The sequence below is a fragment of the Musa acuminata genome, chromosome BXJ1-1 (genome assembly GCF_036884655.1).
Source record: "Musa acuminata AAA Group cultivar baxijiao chromosome BXJ1-1, Cavendish_Baxijiao_AAA, whole genome shotgun sequence".
In the NCBI taxonomy this organism is placed as follows: Eukaryota; Viridiplantae; Streptophyta; class Magnoliopsida; order Zingiberales; family Musaceae; genus Musa; species Musa acuminata.
Window position 1 is genome coordinate 17,252,501 of NC_088327.1, and position 17,189 is coordinate 17,269,689.

Below are 17,189 nucleotides of genomic sequence, written 5' to 3' on the forward strand. Positions count from 1 at the left end.
CCTTGATCGCACCTGTTGATTCAACAGTGAATATGAAGCTGTCTTCTTTGGGATAAATCTCGATGAGCCCAGGTTTACCCATAGCCTCTGCTTTTTTTATGACTTCATCATCATAAGTGTAGGCCTCGGCATCAATAACAACCACCTGATATGCAAAAACATATAAAAAAGAGGATTTTAGAATTTTCATGGCTCATACAGCATAGCCTGCCTGATAAAAACAGGCTACCTAAAACCTCTGGCTGCTTTATATATGAGAGAAATTATATTAAACCTTTAAAGTAACAAATATGATTTTTTAAGATTACCTGTGACTACTTTACACCTCTAGTTCTCAAGGTACCTAAATTCTTGCAAAGTATCCTAACATGCACTTTTTGCTGCTTCTCCTCTGAATATAATTGTTCCACCATCAGTTCTCTCTAATCAAAAATCATTTTGAATGGATCAAACCTTTATATCCTCTCCAATTCTTAAATTTACTTTTCCTTCGTAACCCTGCCATTTATTCTCCAATTCTTTAATCTCATCGATCTGTGATGTGGTGGTAAATCTTTCTCGTGGTTTAACTGTACATTGTGTACATGTGGTTCAAGTCACCTTATATGAAAATAGCTATATTTTTAAAAATATGATGCAGTAGTACTGTACTAAATTAAAATATTATTACAATAACAACAACATCATAGGGTCCAAAATAATTGGGACGGCTACATGAATCTTCTACCGTTATTAAGATATATTAAAAGATATGCTTAGTTATGACTATTTAAATCTTTACTTATATCTTCTATTATTGTCTTTTTAGATCTTCCATTACATCTCTCTTTATACCATATACCACTAACAGTAATCATTCCTCCTATATTTTTTAACAAAATTAAAACATTATTACTTCTAAATTCTTTCAATTAAAGAACAGAAGACATGGCAAATTCCAGAAAATTTTCACCTATTCTGTTCTGACCACCCACTAATTCATTTCCAATTCTGTTCTGAACATCCACAAAATCCTTTCTGGTATTTTGATTTGAAGTTCCCAGTACATAAGTTTTTCATCATTTGGTTATACTCGATTTCATCTATAACTTCCAAATTTTATGTTTGACAATTGGCATAATCTGGGAACCCTATATGTGAAATATGCACTTATGACACCTTGCTCCTATTAAAACTTCAAGGAACTATATCAATGTTTCTTTTTCCCAAACTCTATATACACTTCAAGATACTCCTTTCACGAATTTTCTTCTGCGTTTTCCCAAACTCTATATACACTTCAAGCTACTCCTTTAACAAATTTTCTACTTCCACAATTTCCCAAACTCTATATACACTACAAGCTACTCCTTTCCCAAATTTCCTTCTCCTATGCACTAGATATCATATTTATTATCCAGGATTGTTAATTCATAAGGAATGTCCCTAACTGCTTTGTTTCTTGAAACAGAATATCAGTTCTTCAATTATCATCCACATCATCTTTCATGCTTCACATAAAAATGTTATTACATACAAAGTCATTTATCTAAGCACATACTCTTGGACTAACTTCTCTAGGGCAATCAAAATTGTACAAAAAAACTCGGCTTAATTGCCCTTAGATCCCAGTATTAATAAGATGCCTGGTTCTTGATCAAAATTGTGGCCCACACAAGTATCTGAGTGACCATGATACAGCAGGCCAACACCCACATATTTCCTACAAGTCCATCTTCATATTTGTTCTAATAATTAGTCATGCAAGAAACAGCAACCCAATACTGCACCCTTTTCTCCAGCAGATGACAAATTATTGGGATAAAAGGATATTTCTGTACAGAAAAAACTTCATTCTCAACCAATGTGGTACTCCAAATGCTAAGATGCCTTGGACGCTCCTCTAAAAGATAACGCCAACTTTCGCTCAACAATCCACTAAGAAATACTATTTATTTAAAAACAACTTGGAAATAATTTTATTAGTTAAATAAAAAAAATTAAAATGAAATCTGCAAAGTACATAAAGAGCAGAAGAGAAGCATTTCTACATATATACTTTGCAACCCACAAAAGAAATCCTCCAAAATTCACTCTTCAGAACAAGAAACACCAGTGATTTTGACTAAATCAAATTTAAGCCCTTAAAGTTCTAACTTAATATGCTGAATTATATGCTTTTCACACAATGAAAATCTAAAGGTACAAGAAAACATAAGATTCAGTTTAATCTACAGGCTTTCATGGTGAAACTGGTAGAAAACCATGCTGTCAATATTGCATCCATCAAAATATACTGAGATGCAGAGAGAACCTACTTTTAGTTTTATTAATTAAATATATTAGCTACAAAATACCAATGTTAAAAGGAGAGGAGGAAGAAGAGAAGAGAAAAAGGGGCTAGCTACACTAAAATACAAACTGGTAAAACCTTAAAACTTACTTGTAATCAAGCAAACATAATGGTGGTTTTGATAAGCTGCACAAGGATTACAATTTAGAAGTTTTACCATAGCTAGGACACAACTTCAGAAGTTTGTAATTTTTTATTATCAAATAAGATAGAGGAATATAAGAATAATAAGCAAAAATAGGCATATAGGCACATGAGATTCTTGTAGCAAGTCAATTTAACATACTGCAAATGCCCTGATTCACTCCAAGGTCTGACATGCAAGTACAATACCTAAAGTACTATGTTGCATTGTCACCTTCTTATGCACACTTTGTCTACAGAAACATAATACCTCTAATACCATGAGTCTTTCCATGTTATGCAGTTATTGCACTGAATAATTAGCCATTAATTTCGCACAGGTTAAGCATTGGACCAATAAACAATGTTAATCAGCATCAACAAAATGATATCCTCGTAATTCTATCCTAGAAAGAATCCTGGGATTTGTCACATCATTATGGCAGCCAACCAACTGCACGAAGAATTCGAAAAGTGCACATGCAGCAAAGAAATTCATAAGGTAAACTGACAAATCTGTTCTGCAATGTACAAAAATTGTCCCCGGCCAAGTATACCAGAATAAAAAATAACTGAAATTATGACGGATCATATTTGTAAATTTAGATCTCCAAGGCAACCCTAATATGCATAATGGAATTGCACAGGATCAAACTGACAAAAAAATTGTCTTTTATGCAAGGTATACAGTTTCAAATGATACCGCTTGGTATGGGCGGTACGTACCGGTCCGACAACATACCGGTACACGAATTATCTGCTACCGGGCGGAACATTTAAAAGCGCCCCATATCGGACGATATAGGGTTATATCGGGCGGTTTCGACCGTTACTGCCCAGCACAGCTCGGTAACGATCGATTTCGATCGTTACCGCTTGATAATAGTGCTCCAACGATCAAATTGACCGTTGGAGTCCTTTCTCATAGGTTTTTAAACTCTTCTCCCCTATTTCACTCTATTTCATTTTCATACTCTCTTAAACTATCTCAAACTCTTTTTTTCTCATACTTGTGCTTTCCTAAACTCTACAAAACAACGATTTGTGAATTGAATTTAGGCTAATTTAGGAAGATTAAGAGGAAGAACTTTCTAATCAAGTGGTATGTATTCTCTTTCTTTAATTAAGGAGTAATTAAGATCTTTAATATTATGATTAGTGTGTTTAATATTGATTAATTATACTTAATAGGTCAAATATTTATATTTCATGCATATTAAATATTGAAAGATATTTGATACTAAAATAAGTTTAATTAGGTTTTATTAAAGTTATTGAATGCTGCGATTAGTCATTTTAATGACGATTTAATCGATTTTATGCCAATTCAATGTGTTTAATATCTATTAGGATGTTTGTCATGTTTATAATATTGAAAGAGAAGTAATTAGTGGGTAATTAACTATGTTAATCAGATAATTAGTGTATCTAATAATGATTTCATCGTAATTTGAACTATATTGGTTCAAAATTATGTATTTAATACTTCTTTTATGTGTTTGACATATTTATGATGGTAAAATAGGTTTAATTAGGTTTTATTAAAGTTATTTAATACTGTGATTAGTCATTTTAGTGATGATTTAATCAAAATTTGATCGATTTTAAGTTAATTTAATGTCTTTAATACCTATTAGGGTGTTTGACATGTTTATAGTGTTGAAAGAGAAGTAATTAGTAGATAATTAACTATGTTAATCAGGTGACTAGTGTATCTAATGATAATTTTATCATAATTTGACTCATACTGGATCAAAATTATGTATTTAATGCTTCTTTTATGTATGTAACATATTTATGATGATAAAATAGGATTAGTTATATTTTAATAAAATTATTTAATGCTGCGATTAGTGATTTTTGATCGATATTTGGTCAATTCAATATGTTTATACTTTATAGCTTATTTGATTTAAATTTAGTAGGATCATTGCACTAAAGGAATAGCCATATGATAATGCATGGGTTCATGCCCGAAAGATAGATGGGAACTATCATTATTGGCAATGTATTTATTGTGACTACATTGACATGGATGGAGGAACAACTTGGGTGAAGATGCATTTGGCTGGCGGATATCCTGATGTTGCAAAATGCAAGAAGATTCCGACGGAGATCGGTAAATTATTTCAAAGCAAGCTACAACAAGCAAAGGAAGATACATTAAAAAAGAAGGCAAGAGTTGAGGAAGAATATTATAGGGCTACGCAGGAACCAGTTTATGATCAGTATGAGGGTTGTGACGATCAAGTTAACTTGGATCTCATAGTTGGGATTCGTGCATCATTGGAGCATCAGTATACAATCGATAAAGCAATGAGGCATCGACAACCTGACTCATAATTGGAACATAGCAGTGGTAGTGAAATCCAGAGGTCGGCCAGCATAAGGTAACCAGCTACTCCTCCTTAGTTAAGCCGAACTAGTAGCATGAGGCATGGTGGACTCCGTGGTTTTATGAGAGGTCTTAGCAGGAGGTCCGCACCAGATATTGTTGATATTGATCTGTAAGCCTATCTCCCACAAACAACGAAATATACATGGATTGACAATGCATACATAAAAGAAAAGAAACGGGATATTGGGAAGATAATTTCAAAATGGTTCAACTTCCACAGGATTCCAACCAACACAGCCCAAGGTCCATATTATTAGATCATGGTCTTTTCTATTCAAAAGTTTAGCACGAGGATCCAACCTCCAACACCGAAGGAGAATTACGGCGTGTACTTAGATGAGGAGGTGGCAGAACTGACAGATTAGATCAAATCCTTCAAGAGGCAATGGGATGAATATAGGGTAACACTGATGTGTGATAGTTGGACAGGACCAACAAGAATGAGTATCATCAACTTTCTTGTTTATTGCAACAGAAGAGTGGTATTTTATAAGTCAATTAATGCTTCTGAAAAGATCCAAGATGCAAACTACATTAAGAATTTGATAGACACTATAATAGAGAAGATCGGACCATAGTATGTTGTCCAAATAATAACTGACAATGGAGCGTATTTCAAGAAGGCCGGTTTGCAATTGATAGAAAAAAGAAAAACTTTATTTTAGACTTCATATGCAGCTCATTACATAGATCTAATGCTGAAGGATATTGATGAGTAGGATGCGGTTAAGAATTGTGTAGCTCGAGCACAATCAATTACAAAGTTTATATATAATCATCATTGGGTCCACGCTTTAATGTAAAAGTATGTAAACGGTGAGATACTCTGACCTGGAATTACTCGGTTTGCTACCAATTTTATTGCATTAAAGTCATTACAGCAAAAAAGGCATGGCTTGAAGGCAATGGTCACCTTATAAGAGTAGTCTGATTCTAGATATTCGAGATTAAGCGATGAAAAGAAGATAGAAAAGTCCAGTCTTTCCTTTAGATTTTGGGAGACCACAACAGAAATCATAAACGGTGTGGAACCACTTTATATTATTCTCCGTAGGGTCGATATGGACAAACGTCCACAGATGTCGTATCTTAAGTATATGTTGATTTCAACAAGAGAGGAGGTCAGGAAAGCATTCAAAGATAATTTTAAGGCCGACCAATACGTATGGATCATTGATCGTCGGATCAAAGTTCATATGGATCAAGATATCTATAATGCAGGTAAATTCATATTCAGAATAATTTAATTTATTATTTTTTAGATAATAAAAAATCATACTAACAAAATTATCTTGCAGCGTATTATCTAAATCTGACAATTCAATATCGGTATGCTCTCGGAATACAAAATGATTTACTAATGATACTACGAAATGTTATATATCGACTCTTACCAAACTCTACTAATGCAGCCGATGCTCTTATAGAGGGTCGATTATTTCGAGAAACAGTTGGTTCATTCTCCGACGTTGTAGTTGCATAGTGTCGTTACACTATGGATCCTGATGAGGAAAAGTTACACATATTGATTATCAATTATATTTAATGTTAATTATTTGTTATGCTAATAAAATCTTATTTATATCTTTTTGTAGTCAAGTGGTGACTATAATTTGAAAGGGATGCGCTACATTTAAGGAAGGTTGTGAACGTAATTGGTCAACGTTTGCATTGATTCACACGAAGGTCCGCAACAAACTCTCCTACAGACGGTTAGAGAAACTGGTATATGTCTGCAACAAACTCTACATGCGGCTAAGATTACGATGTGCTAAGCTGGATAAGGAGCCAGAGGAACCATATATTGATCCCATCGACCTCCAATTCTACAATGAATATTTAGAACCGATGTTAGATTGGGTTGAAGCAGCAGAGAACCAAGAGGATCCTCTACTTGATGAGACGGGAGATCCTCAGCGTCCTTCGCGTTTTATCATCGAGGCAATAAAAGAAGAAGCACAACCCCAACAGGTGAAAAATCCCCTTGATCACAACATGGTAGGAGTCAAACAACATCGAGTCAAACTGCTCGAGGAACTACAGACACCCAACGATCACTGTTGTCCGCCCAACATGCAAAGGCAAATGGGAAGGCAGTAGCATCAGTCGCATCGTAGAAAAGAATCAAGTCGGGCGACGAGACACCTTCATAATCACAGTCAGCAACTCGCTCGGTCCAAAGACATGACAGCAACACGGACAGCAGTGCCTCGACGGATCATGGCGACGATGTCGGGTAGTTGTCGGTCTCGTCTACACAACTTGAGGGTGGTGCATGGACCGAGGAGCAATATTTTACACATGCCACCCAAGATTCAGATCATGGAACTTGACAAGGTACTAGTCAAGTTTATGCGCGGAAGGGGAAGGGGAAGACAGTGGATGAATTTGAGCAGATACGATAGAGTTTATATGATGTAGACACAGAAAGAAGCTCATCGTATTATGGAGAATCATAAGGGCAATAGCAGTACGATGATGGTTGATCATCCTTCTCTAAGCAACAGTATGATACAAAGCAACAGATCAATAGCCAAAGTAGAAGCTCTGACATTCACCAATATATGCCTCGGGACCTGCCTCAGACAAATGTGATTTATGACGATCAGCCTACAATCATCACCACATTGATACATCAATGGCATAGGGTATATCAATATACTATGTCGTGGGATCAATTTCATGATTGGGTCCAACAAACATATCATATTGATATACAAATGTATAGGATCGAGGACCCCGATCCACCACCCGTGGAGGCCCGTCGTTCGTTTTGGTGGTAGAATCAGCAATTAGGTATATCTACATATATGATTATTTAATTCATTTGAATTTTAGAGTTTATATTGTAATAAAATAGTCTAACAATTCAAATGATTGTTCTGTAGATATTTCAATATTTACATAGGGACAATCCGTAACGGACTGAAATACGAACCTTGCACAAGACTATTCCTCAAAGCTCGAAAAAGATATATGATACTATTCTTACCTAATTTGCATTGATTTTGCTAAACTTATACTATTACTATATTTATTTCTAACTTAAAAACTTTATCCTAACTTTTTTTTTTATTTTCAGGTATTTTCGAATGATTTTACACCTAAATTAGGTGTACCGCTCGGTACGCCTTGGCGTACCATACCTTACAGAGTCAAGCTTAAAACACCGGTACGGTATGGTATTTTAATCCTTGCTTTTATGTATGATTTTAGATGCAAAACAGGCATTTCTTACAACTCCAAAAGCTTGGTCAAGAGAAATTATATCTGCTACCAAACTAAAAAGAGTCTGCACCGGGCACACCAAATTAATTCCAATAAAAATCTTGGTCAGCATGAATGGCAAGGACAAAATGAAACCCAACCATGTTCAAGACAACCCCAATAGTGAAATAGCTTTTAAAAATAATGTGAGCACTAACCTGCTGAGTATTAGGATCTATGCCAAAGACTTTTGTAGGGCTGCTCTCAACCCAGCTTCTTTTATCTTCAAGTGTCAATGTTTCCATCAGATCTTCGTTTATATGTATCTGAGGTTCATACATAAATGTAACAGTTGCAGCAGGTGACCACTTGGCGTGATCCTTGCCAATCCCTTTTCTAGCAATTGCCCTAAGTCTCAGCTCTTGTCCACGACGCAACTTCACGATTATTATGCCCCTAGTTTCAATATTACAACCATCAACATAACATCATAAGGATAACAGCGCAATATATGTATCTAAGTGCATGATGAAGCTGGCGATTGGAACAACATCAGGATGACTACCATAAGAATATTTCCACCACTTGCAAAGATCTATATTTTTTAAGCAACAGTAAATCATAACATGGTGGCACATAATAAGCTTCATTCCTCAACACCATTATGTTTACAATAATATGCCTGACCACTAAAAAATCCATTAAATCACAGTCATATAAGTTCTAGATGATGGTATATTGCTAACATCCACTGCTGCCTGGGAACTTGAAAAAATCATCGTGTTCTGTTTAATGGCATATAGAAATATATTGAGTTAAAGATAAAAATGCCAAGAGACAATTCTACAATATAGTGTCAGTCTTGGATCTGTTAATAGGAGTTCAGGTCTGTTGAATAGGTACGTATGTTGAGGGGACTACCTGTCATGTGTAGATGATTAGGTGATATCAAGTTTGAACAAGTGCTCAAGGTATGTTGGATAAAGGGTTATGCAAGCAAAGGATACAGGGCATAGTGTACGTGATGGCCATACCATGACTTATTACTTAATTTTAATACAGTTTCAGGTTGTCAGAAAAAATTAACAACAAAACAGTGAGGAAAAAGCAACAAAAAAATTGAAAGAAAAATTAGATACTCCAGGCTCTAGGGACATCTCACAACTCACAGTGCACTTGAACAGAATAAAGAATAAATAGATGGTCGCATTTGTTATTCAACCTACTCCCTATGTAAAAGATCTAGAGGGGCATCTAACATATGCATAAGACAAAATACTCTTCAATCACCCAAAAATTTCATTTTAATATAACACTGAAACAGTGCTTTACTTCTAAAATAAATCTAGAAATGAACAATGAAAAAAACCTATACTATGAATCAAATAGGTTAATCAACTTGGATTCAAGACCCTCCTAAATCGGTTTGAAGCTCCTTGAAGAATCTGAGGAGCTTATCAATGTCATGAAAGAATTCAATGCCATTAAAAGGAAAAAATGATCTTCTTGCTTATCAATGACTTCAATATTCAGAAAAAGTTATTTACACTTAAATGATAAATATAAATTGCATGATGCTACTAGTGGAAAAGGTATCAACTGTTGAAATGCATCAAATATGTGGCAACCCAAGGGTTAAACTAGTTATAATGATTGGGGTTTACCAGTTATAAGAGAACTATTTATAAGAATTCGCCTAGACTGGGGAAAGAGAAGTTCTTCTTAACAACCACGGTAATAAGGAAATTAGAACATAAGAAAAAGATTATTTTGGTCACAAAATCTGCCCATGATGTCCACTGGCCCACTATTCTCATCATAATAACACATGACTAAACTAATCTTCTGGTGAAAGACAAAGACATCATAATGCCCTAATTAATAATTACCATCCTCGAGACAAATAGATGCAACACAACTTGAACAGATGACTTACAATAAGAATTCGGACAGCGATGAAATAACATAGTTGCTAGAATCCCAATGTACTATAATTCTTCACAACCAACATGCATTCACTTTTTTTGCTAAGATTAAAATTTAGTTGGACACTAACTTGAGTAAACACCTTATTATCACCAAAATGAAATCAATATAACAAGGTGATAAAGTCAATGAGAAAAGTGCAAACTCATCTAGATTTCATCAATCATCTCCTATGTCTCCAATGATCAGATACTTTTCCACTAGAACCACAATACATACATATACATATATATACATATACATATATATACATATATATACATATACATATACATATATATATATATATACATACATATACATATATATATACATATATATATATATATATATATATAATCAATGCTTGTTTTTCCTAAATTTCTGTTCAGTAAGTTGCTAGCTTATTTGTCTTGATAAGATACAGACTTGACTTTTGATGAAGCTGGAACATAATGATTTCATTTTTTTACTTCCAATTAGAAAGGACTTTTCACAACTAAATGGAATCACAGAGATCAAAAGCATGCATCAACAGTAAACATGCCTAACTGGCAGAATAACCCTCTATGCACTTAGATGTGAATGAAAGCACAGAATGGATCACAGCGGTCATGGCAAAATGGTGGCTAGCATAAAATGCCAATATTGAGGTGCAAAAATGAGGAGCTCACACAGTTGCCGCTCCTCCCACTTCATTTCTTGAACTCCTAATAAGAACTTAAGAACATTTCCCTTGGGCTTCCCAAAATGGGCGGACAGAAGTATGGGTCCAAAGCTTAGGAAGTTTGGTACATCTACACAAAATCGATCAGCTAAATGACCAAGGTTTGCTTCAGGCATCCAACGTTCCACCTTCCCAAATCCTTCATAGGTTTAAGGGTTTAAGCACGACAGAAATCCCGTTCTAGGGCTTAGTTAGGGTTTACGATCTCATCAACTAAAAAGTCGAATTCCAGGAGAAGTAAAATAAGATGAAGGGGGAGAACAGCTACTTTTGCTCGGCGGACTCATAGCCATCGGCAGCGGAGGAGAGGGCGTTGGCGGCAACGTCGACGGGGCAGACGCGGGGGTTGGTGCTCTGGAGGTCGGCGCTGGTGACGTCGAGGGTCTGGTCCGAGTCGCAGCGGACGCTCAGGAAGAACTCGACGGAGCAGAACTCGCACTGGCCGTCGCCATCGCAGGCGTCGCAGTCGCGGGAGAAGCGCATGGACATGGCGTCGTCGCTGGTAAGGGGGATGAGGCCCAGGCGATGGGCGATGAACTCGTCGTTAAGGACGGAGGAGTTGACCTCGATCTCCACCAGGTCGATGGCGATGGTCGGCACCTCCGCCAGCATCACGCGACGCAGGGCGTTCGCCATGCTCGCGTCCGTGTCCCGTAGCTCGAACTTCAGATAATCATCTTTCATCTCCCGGATCCGCACCCTGGGATACCGCTGGTACGACGTCCGCGACGCCCCAGCGCCTCCCATCATCTTCTCCGCCATCGCCTCGAGCTCCTTCCCCTCCCTTTCGCTCCTCTCTTCCCTTCGCTTCTTAACCGGTGGCAGGGATTATTTTCCCTATTACTACTATCATTATACTTGTGAGGACTTAAAGCCGAAACGAGGCTCGACTCCGCAGCACTTGAGGGTTCGATGTCGTGATGTGTTTTATGGGTCAGACTCTGCTCGGCTTGAACCAAGCTCGGCTCAAGTTGCCGATCTGGTTCAGTTTAGGCGCGGCCAAGTCGACTCAACACAGATTGTTTGGAAAATAAACTAATTTTTTTTGTCTCTTTTTAGGTAATATTTGAGTCCAAACTCAATTAAGCTAATGAATAAGTGTTAGTAAAATATAAGCACTACTATTAGATAAATATCGTATAAAAATTATTTTTTAAGTTTTATCATAATTTGATGATTAATATCTACATGTCTAGGCATACACTTGATTGATTATAGGATGGTTTCTCAAGAAAAACCTCATCTTCCTAATTATGGGCCATTTGTCATAGTTTATTTTGAAATATGTCAAAATTTTCATCAAAAACTACTCAAATTTTCAAATAGATCATTTTTTGAAACCTCAAAATATATAATAAAGTTACAAGTAAGATCAATAGATATTTGAACTAATTGAAGCTCAATTATAGCAATTTTAAATTGCTTTCATTTAATAACCAAAAATATTATGTGTATAAAAGAAAAACATTATAACTCAGTCGTGTCTCATCCTCTTATATTTTTATTCTGCCACAATAAAAAAAACATAAACAGACAATCGACTATTAATCAGAAGACTCTTTCAACTCGGATATCCTGACTTAAATCGCAATGACTAAGTTTCTCGTAAAAATTATTTTAAGAGTGTGCATTCGACGCTCAAATTAGTCAATTGTCTGAGTTCAAATATAGAGTATTTTGATTGAGTGAGCAGAATCAAAACCACATGCAAAAACATGTTTTGGATAGTAGCTCTAAACGTATGCGACTAGAGGAAGATTCTCTAATTCAAAATTGATTTGAAGGATCAATTCGCATTGGAAGGCTAAAGTGGTAAATGTCGCGAGCTGATTGTGATCCACGTGTCCACTTAATAGATTGAGACAGTGGAGAGTATTCACTGTACCAAGAATTCAGTAACCAAAAAAAGGGTTAATAAACAATTAATTAGATGATTTTTTAATAAAAATTAAAAAATAAACGAAACTGGAACTGCCTGAAACCTATTCTCGGTTCCAAATTTGACTAAACCAGAACCATCGATTCTATGCCAAGCCATTATATCTTTTAAAATATTTATACGTGTCTAATTTAAATAATAGTATGTGGCCAACGTGTATTCTTTATTCCATTTTTCGGTTGCTTGTGCGTGTGAGAATTGGAACGATAAGCGGTAAAAATAAAGACTGACTTCCATGTTAAGACCAATACCACACTGAAAAACTAATGATATTAATGCTACTAACTACTGTCTTGTATGAACTGATTCGCGTTATCCTCCAGCTGGTTTTTTGGTACTGTCTTTGATACCACTTCTCCATTCTTGCTCAGAGATTAGCTGCCCACAATATGTTATAAAATCTACATCATCTACAGATCACAGTTCGGTCACCATCTCCTCGTTGCACCTCAGTCTTAAACAACTTCAGGTTATGGTGCCAAGATTTTATTCCTCCAACAATCCAGAACCAAAGCAAGTCTGCGATGACAGCATCATCATGCATCCCGGTGAAAGACCAAATGATCACCTCGCGGAAGCTTGAAATAGGAAATGGATTCACGAATTACCTGCTGACCATCTGGCACTTCAGGATGCAGCAAGATCAATAGGTTAATTCTTTGGTTCGTCACCATCATCGGAATCTTCATCATCCGAGGATTCTTCCTTTCGAGTTTCATCTGGTCCGGCTCCGCTGTTCGGTGAAATTTTCTTCTCTTTCTTCCTCTGTTTCTTCTTTTGGCGTTTCAGGCGTTTCTTTGCTGTCCTTTCCTCTGCAGCTTTGAGTCTTTCCTCCCTCCTCATATTGAACTCTGCTATCTCTTTTCTTTTCTGGTAATCAGCATCCATCCTCGCAAGTCTATCCTGCTCCTTCCTCCTCATTTGTCGATACTGTTAATCACAAACACTCTCAGAATAGAGAACTAAAAGCTTCAGGAATAAGATGCTAAACTAAAGGTGAGCATATTCAGATTGACAACACAACGATATTTCTTTGTGGATCAGTGTAAAATAAGAAAACTCAAGTGGCAAATAGAAGAATACTTTTATGTGCTATCAGAGTCAACAGAACTTGCAAAGAAAAATAAGGCATTCAGAATGTGCCTGTGCACTCAAAGGCAAGTTTCTTTTGTCAAAGGAAATGAAGGTTAAGTACTTTTTTTCATTTTCTTTCGGCAAACATCTTCTTGTATTCTGTTGCAAACATGGAAGAAATAAAACTGTCCTGCAAAATTTTTCTTATTAGTAGTCATTAAATTTATGATTTTAAGTCCCTTTTTGTCAGGGAATAAAATGAGCTCATGAAGAGAAAATTCACAGCATAGAGCACTCATGTCTTCAATCTCAGAGCTTCGGTAGCCAATTCTTACATGGAAACATTTAGATGGAGACAGAAAATTATCATTTTTGCAGAAATTAGCAGAAAAAAGATTCAACAGGTATTATGTGCCCTTTCTTATAACCATAAACAACAGATGATGACTGCAATTAATCAGTGGTCGAGAGGGAGGAGAGGAGAGGGGAGAACAGGAGAGGGAAGGACAAGAGAGAACCGGAGCTTGAAGGAAGTAGGAGAGGAGTGGGGAGGAGAGGAAGGAGATGGGAGGAAGGGAGAGGAGAGAACAGAAGGGCTGTGAGAGGAGGAGAAGGGGGGGAGAGATGAAGAGAGAACACGAGAGAGGAAACAAGAAAATTGCACCAGTCGAACGAATGCAGCTTGGCCCATGATAGGCGGTAGAGGTGGCAGCCTGCAACAATATAAAGGTGGCTCAGTTGGCGAGGTGATTTTTTTCGTGTGATTTGTTTTCTTTTTACCTTTAAGTGGAGACTACTTAGTCAACTTGGTAAACCTGAGTCTTTAACTGGTTGAACCCAATTAATTATACCACAAAAGGCTATTGCCAAAAGAAAACTACCCATGTTGGATTCTATGAAGTAAACATGAAACACATCATGCCAAATTACTATTGCCAAAAGGCTAAATCATCCTTCATTAACAAGTTGCTTAGAGTCAAGCTTTACATCACAATTTGGCAGAGCATGACAGATCCAAAAAAGGAAAAGAAAAGCAAATGCAAGTGCCTGTAAATCTATAACATCTAGTACCAAATTTTTTATGACATAACAGTAGCTAAAGATAACATATAAAAGACTGCCCCAACATCCAGATCATACAACTCATCATTGTTTAACAACCTGCATCAACAATCTTCACACGACACTATGCTGCTCACATACTGAAATCCCCTATTTGAATTTAGTACTTGAAAGTTTTTGAACCAGATGAAGTCATTATGCTTATCAAGTTCATCGTTAAGACAGTGAATCAACCATTACCTCATATAGTATATATGCTACCTAAAGGATAAGGTGGTAGTACTGGTGATCATGTTGATTGAGATAAGTATGTGATTACTTGATACAAACTTGAAAAATATTAAATATTTTGTCCTAGTTGCTCTACAAGATTGAAAAAACATTCCATGTAGCATTATAGAAGACACGAGGTGGTTGCTCATAAGCTGTGAAGATAGGTTAAAGGTTTCTAGATCTTTTATGGTTTAGGATTTAGGGAAATTTGACGAACATGCAGCAAAAGCGAAAGTTAAAAGACCAACCTAAGGCGTGATAAAATGGCATAAAAACAATTGTCTGTCTTGTTGGTGTCACTGTCACTATACGGGCAAGAAGGAACCAAATGCTTCATGATCCTTGCTAGCGCCATGATAGTCTAAAAGCATAAACATAAATGCAGATAAATTTTCTGAATGGCAATCATTTTATGGCTGAAGGAGGGTAGTTAGTAACTGACTTGGCATTGTGTATTAGGAAGTCGTGCCATGGCCACTCATAGCAGTTTTGGTATGTCTACCAAATACTTAGGGATGAAAGATTATGGATTAGCTCTCAAACTGCACAATGAATAGGTCGAAAACAGAGCATAAAGTGTGGCAAATGTGATGGCAATTATCCACAACTAACATAAAACATTATCTGTTGCTTCTCTAATCATAGAAGCATAAATCAAACGACGCCAACAGAAAACAAGATCCGGAACTGGAGGAGGAGGAGGAGGAAAGAGAGGAGAGGACCTGATGGAAATCGCCGGAGCCGGAACCGGCGGAGCTGCCGGAGGTGTTGCTGACCCGAACCGGGACGTTCTCCATGATCCTTCGAAGCTTCACCTCGAGGTCCTCTTCATCCTCTCTCAGCACCGGCCCGCTCTTAGCATACTCCACGATCGCGCCATCCCGTCCACCTCCCGCCACCGCCGCATCGGTGGAAACAACTGTCTTCAGAGCCACCGCGACCAACTGGAGGTCGCCACCGCTTCCGCTGCCATCCCTCGACCGGCCGGACATCGCCGCGTCTAAAGGGGAAAAGAACGAAACCTGGTGCAGAAGAAGACATCGATAAACGTGCGCAAGTCGATCAAGATCTCGAAACCTAGAAGAAGTGAGAGGATCCCCTACCTTTGGATCCGACGAGTGAGAGGTAAAGAAGGATTCCGCCCACAGAGAAATAGGGCATGGAATGAACAGAATTAGGGCGCAAGGTCGTCGAATTGCCGCCGCGGCTCGATGATTAAGGTTCAGGTTTTTTTTTCTCTTCTCTTTTTGGAACATTATTATAAAGCCGGTTTAAGCATCGAGCAGAGGCTACGGTCCAGTTTGGGCCGGTTGGTCCATCTGGTTCGATCGCTGCCTGAAACCCCGGTCGCATGTCCAGTATATAGTGTTGTCAGAAATTTTAAATCAATTTGTTCATGATATATATATATATATATATATATATATATATATATATATATATATATATATATATATATATATATATATATATATATATATATATGATGATGATGATGATGATGAGACACAGAATCAATGTAAGAACTAAAAATTGTAGTTTATAGAATAGACTTAATATATATAATTTTATTTTTTAATCTTAACTATCATTGTAATTTATTTTTCTTCATATTTATTACAAGTCATCGCTTGTTATCTTTGTCAGATATTGGCAGGTGATCAATGCACTTAAATCATCTAAATTGAGATAGTTTGAAGCAGTGGGGAGCATATGACCAAACTTGACAATCGACGATTTTGATTTCAAACTAGCTAAATATGATAAGAAAAATACAAATAGAGTATATGGTATGATGGTTAAATTCTAGATCTAAAACTTATTAACATAGGTTTGAATCTTGATAGAGGTCATAAAGTTTAATAAATTTTTTTTATTATTTTATTATTTTTATATTATTTTTTTAATATCAATACATTCATCATAGTTATAGATTCAATTTTAAAAATTTAAAAATAAAATGATAGTTTTTTTATATTTTTAATTATTTTTTAATATAATAATAATACTAAAATAGTGGTTCGAATAAGAATTAGAACCAATTATTTTGGTTTTAGAATCGAACTTTTGATTCCTAATTTTAAAAAAT

The 17,189-nt window shown here is 36.4% G+C and overlaps 2 protein-coding genes across 3 annotated transcripts in view; both read right to left on the reverse strand.

The window, feature by feature from the left end:
* Nucleotides 1-11,633, reverse strand: part of LOC135676576 (DNA-directed RNA polymerases II, IV and V subunit 3-like) — an 11,926-nt gene extending 293 nt beyond the window's left edge. Inside the window, exons 1-3 of the mRNA XM_065187910.1 lie at nucleotides 11,021-11,633; nucleotides 8,279-8,516; nucleotides 1-145 (exon numbers count right to left, since the gene is read on the reverse strand). The exon at nucleotides 1-145 is cut by the window's left edge and continues 293 nt beyond it. Coding sequence (XP_065043982.1) covers nucleotides 1-145; nucleotides 8,279-8,516; nucleotides 11,021-11,514 — 877 coding nt within the window. The 5' untranslated portion in view covers nucleotides 11,515-11,633. The remainder of the gene's footprint in view (nucleotides 146-8,278; nucleotides 8,517-11,020) is intronic.
* Nucleotides 11,634-12,944: 1,311 nt separating this feature from the next.
* LOC135676583 (uncharacterized) lies at nucleotides 12,945-16,356 on the reverse strand. Of its 2 annotated transcripts, XM_065187926.1 has the most exons (4): nucleotides 16,204-16,356; nucleotides 15,823-16,122; nucleotides 13,300-13,621; nucleotides 12,945-13,210 (listed from the first exon to the last, which is right to left on the reverse strand). In XM_065187926.1, the coding sequence occupies exons 1-3, from the start codon at nucleotides 16,354-16,356 to the stop codon at nucleotides 13,343-13,345; spliced, it is 732 nt and encodes a 243-aa protein (XP_065043998.1). In that variant the 3' UTR covers nucleotides 12,945-13,210; nucleotides 13,300-13,342. The 2 variants fall into 2 exon arrangements, with proteins under 2 accessions (XP_065043998.1, XP_065043991.1); XM_065187919.1 differs by having other exon boundaries at nucleotides 12,945-13,621.
* Between the last annotated feature and the right edge of the window lie 833 nt (nucleotides 16,357-17,189).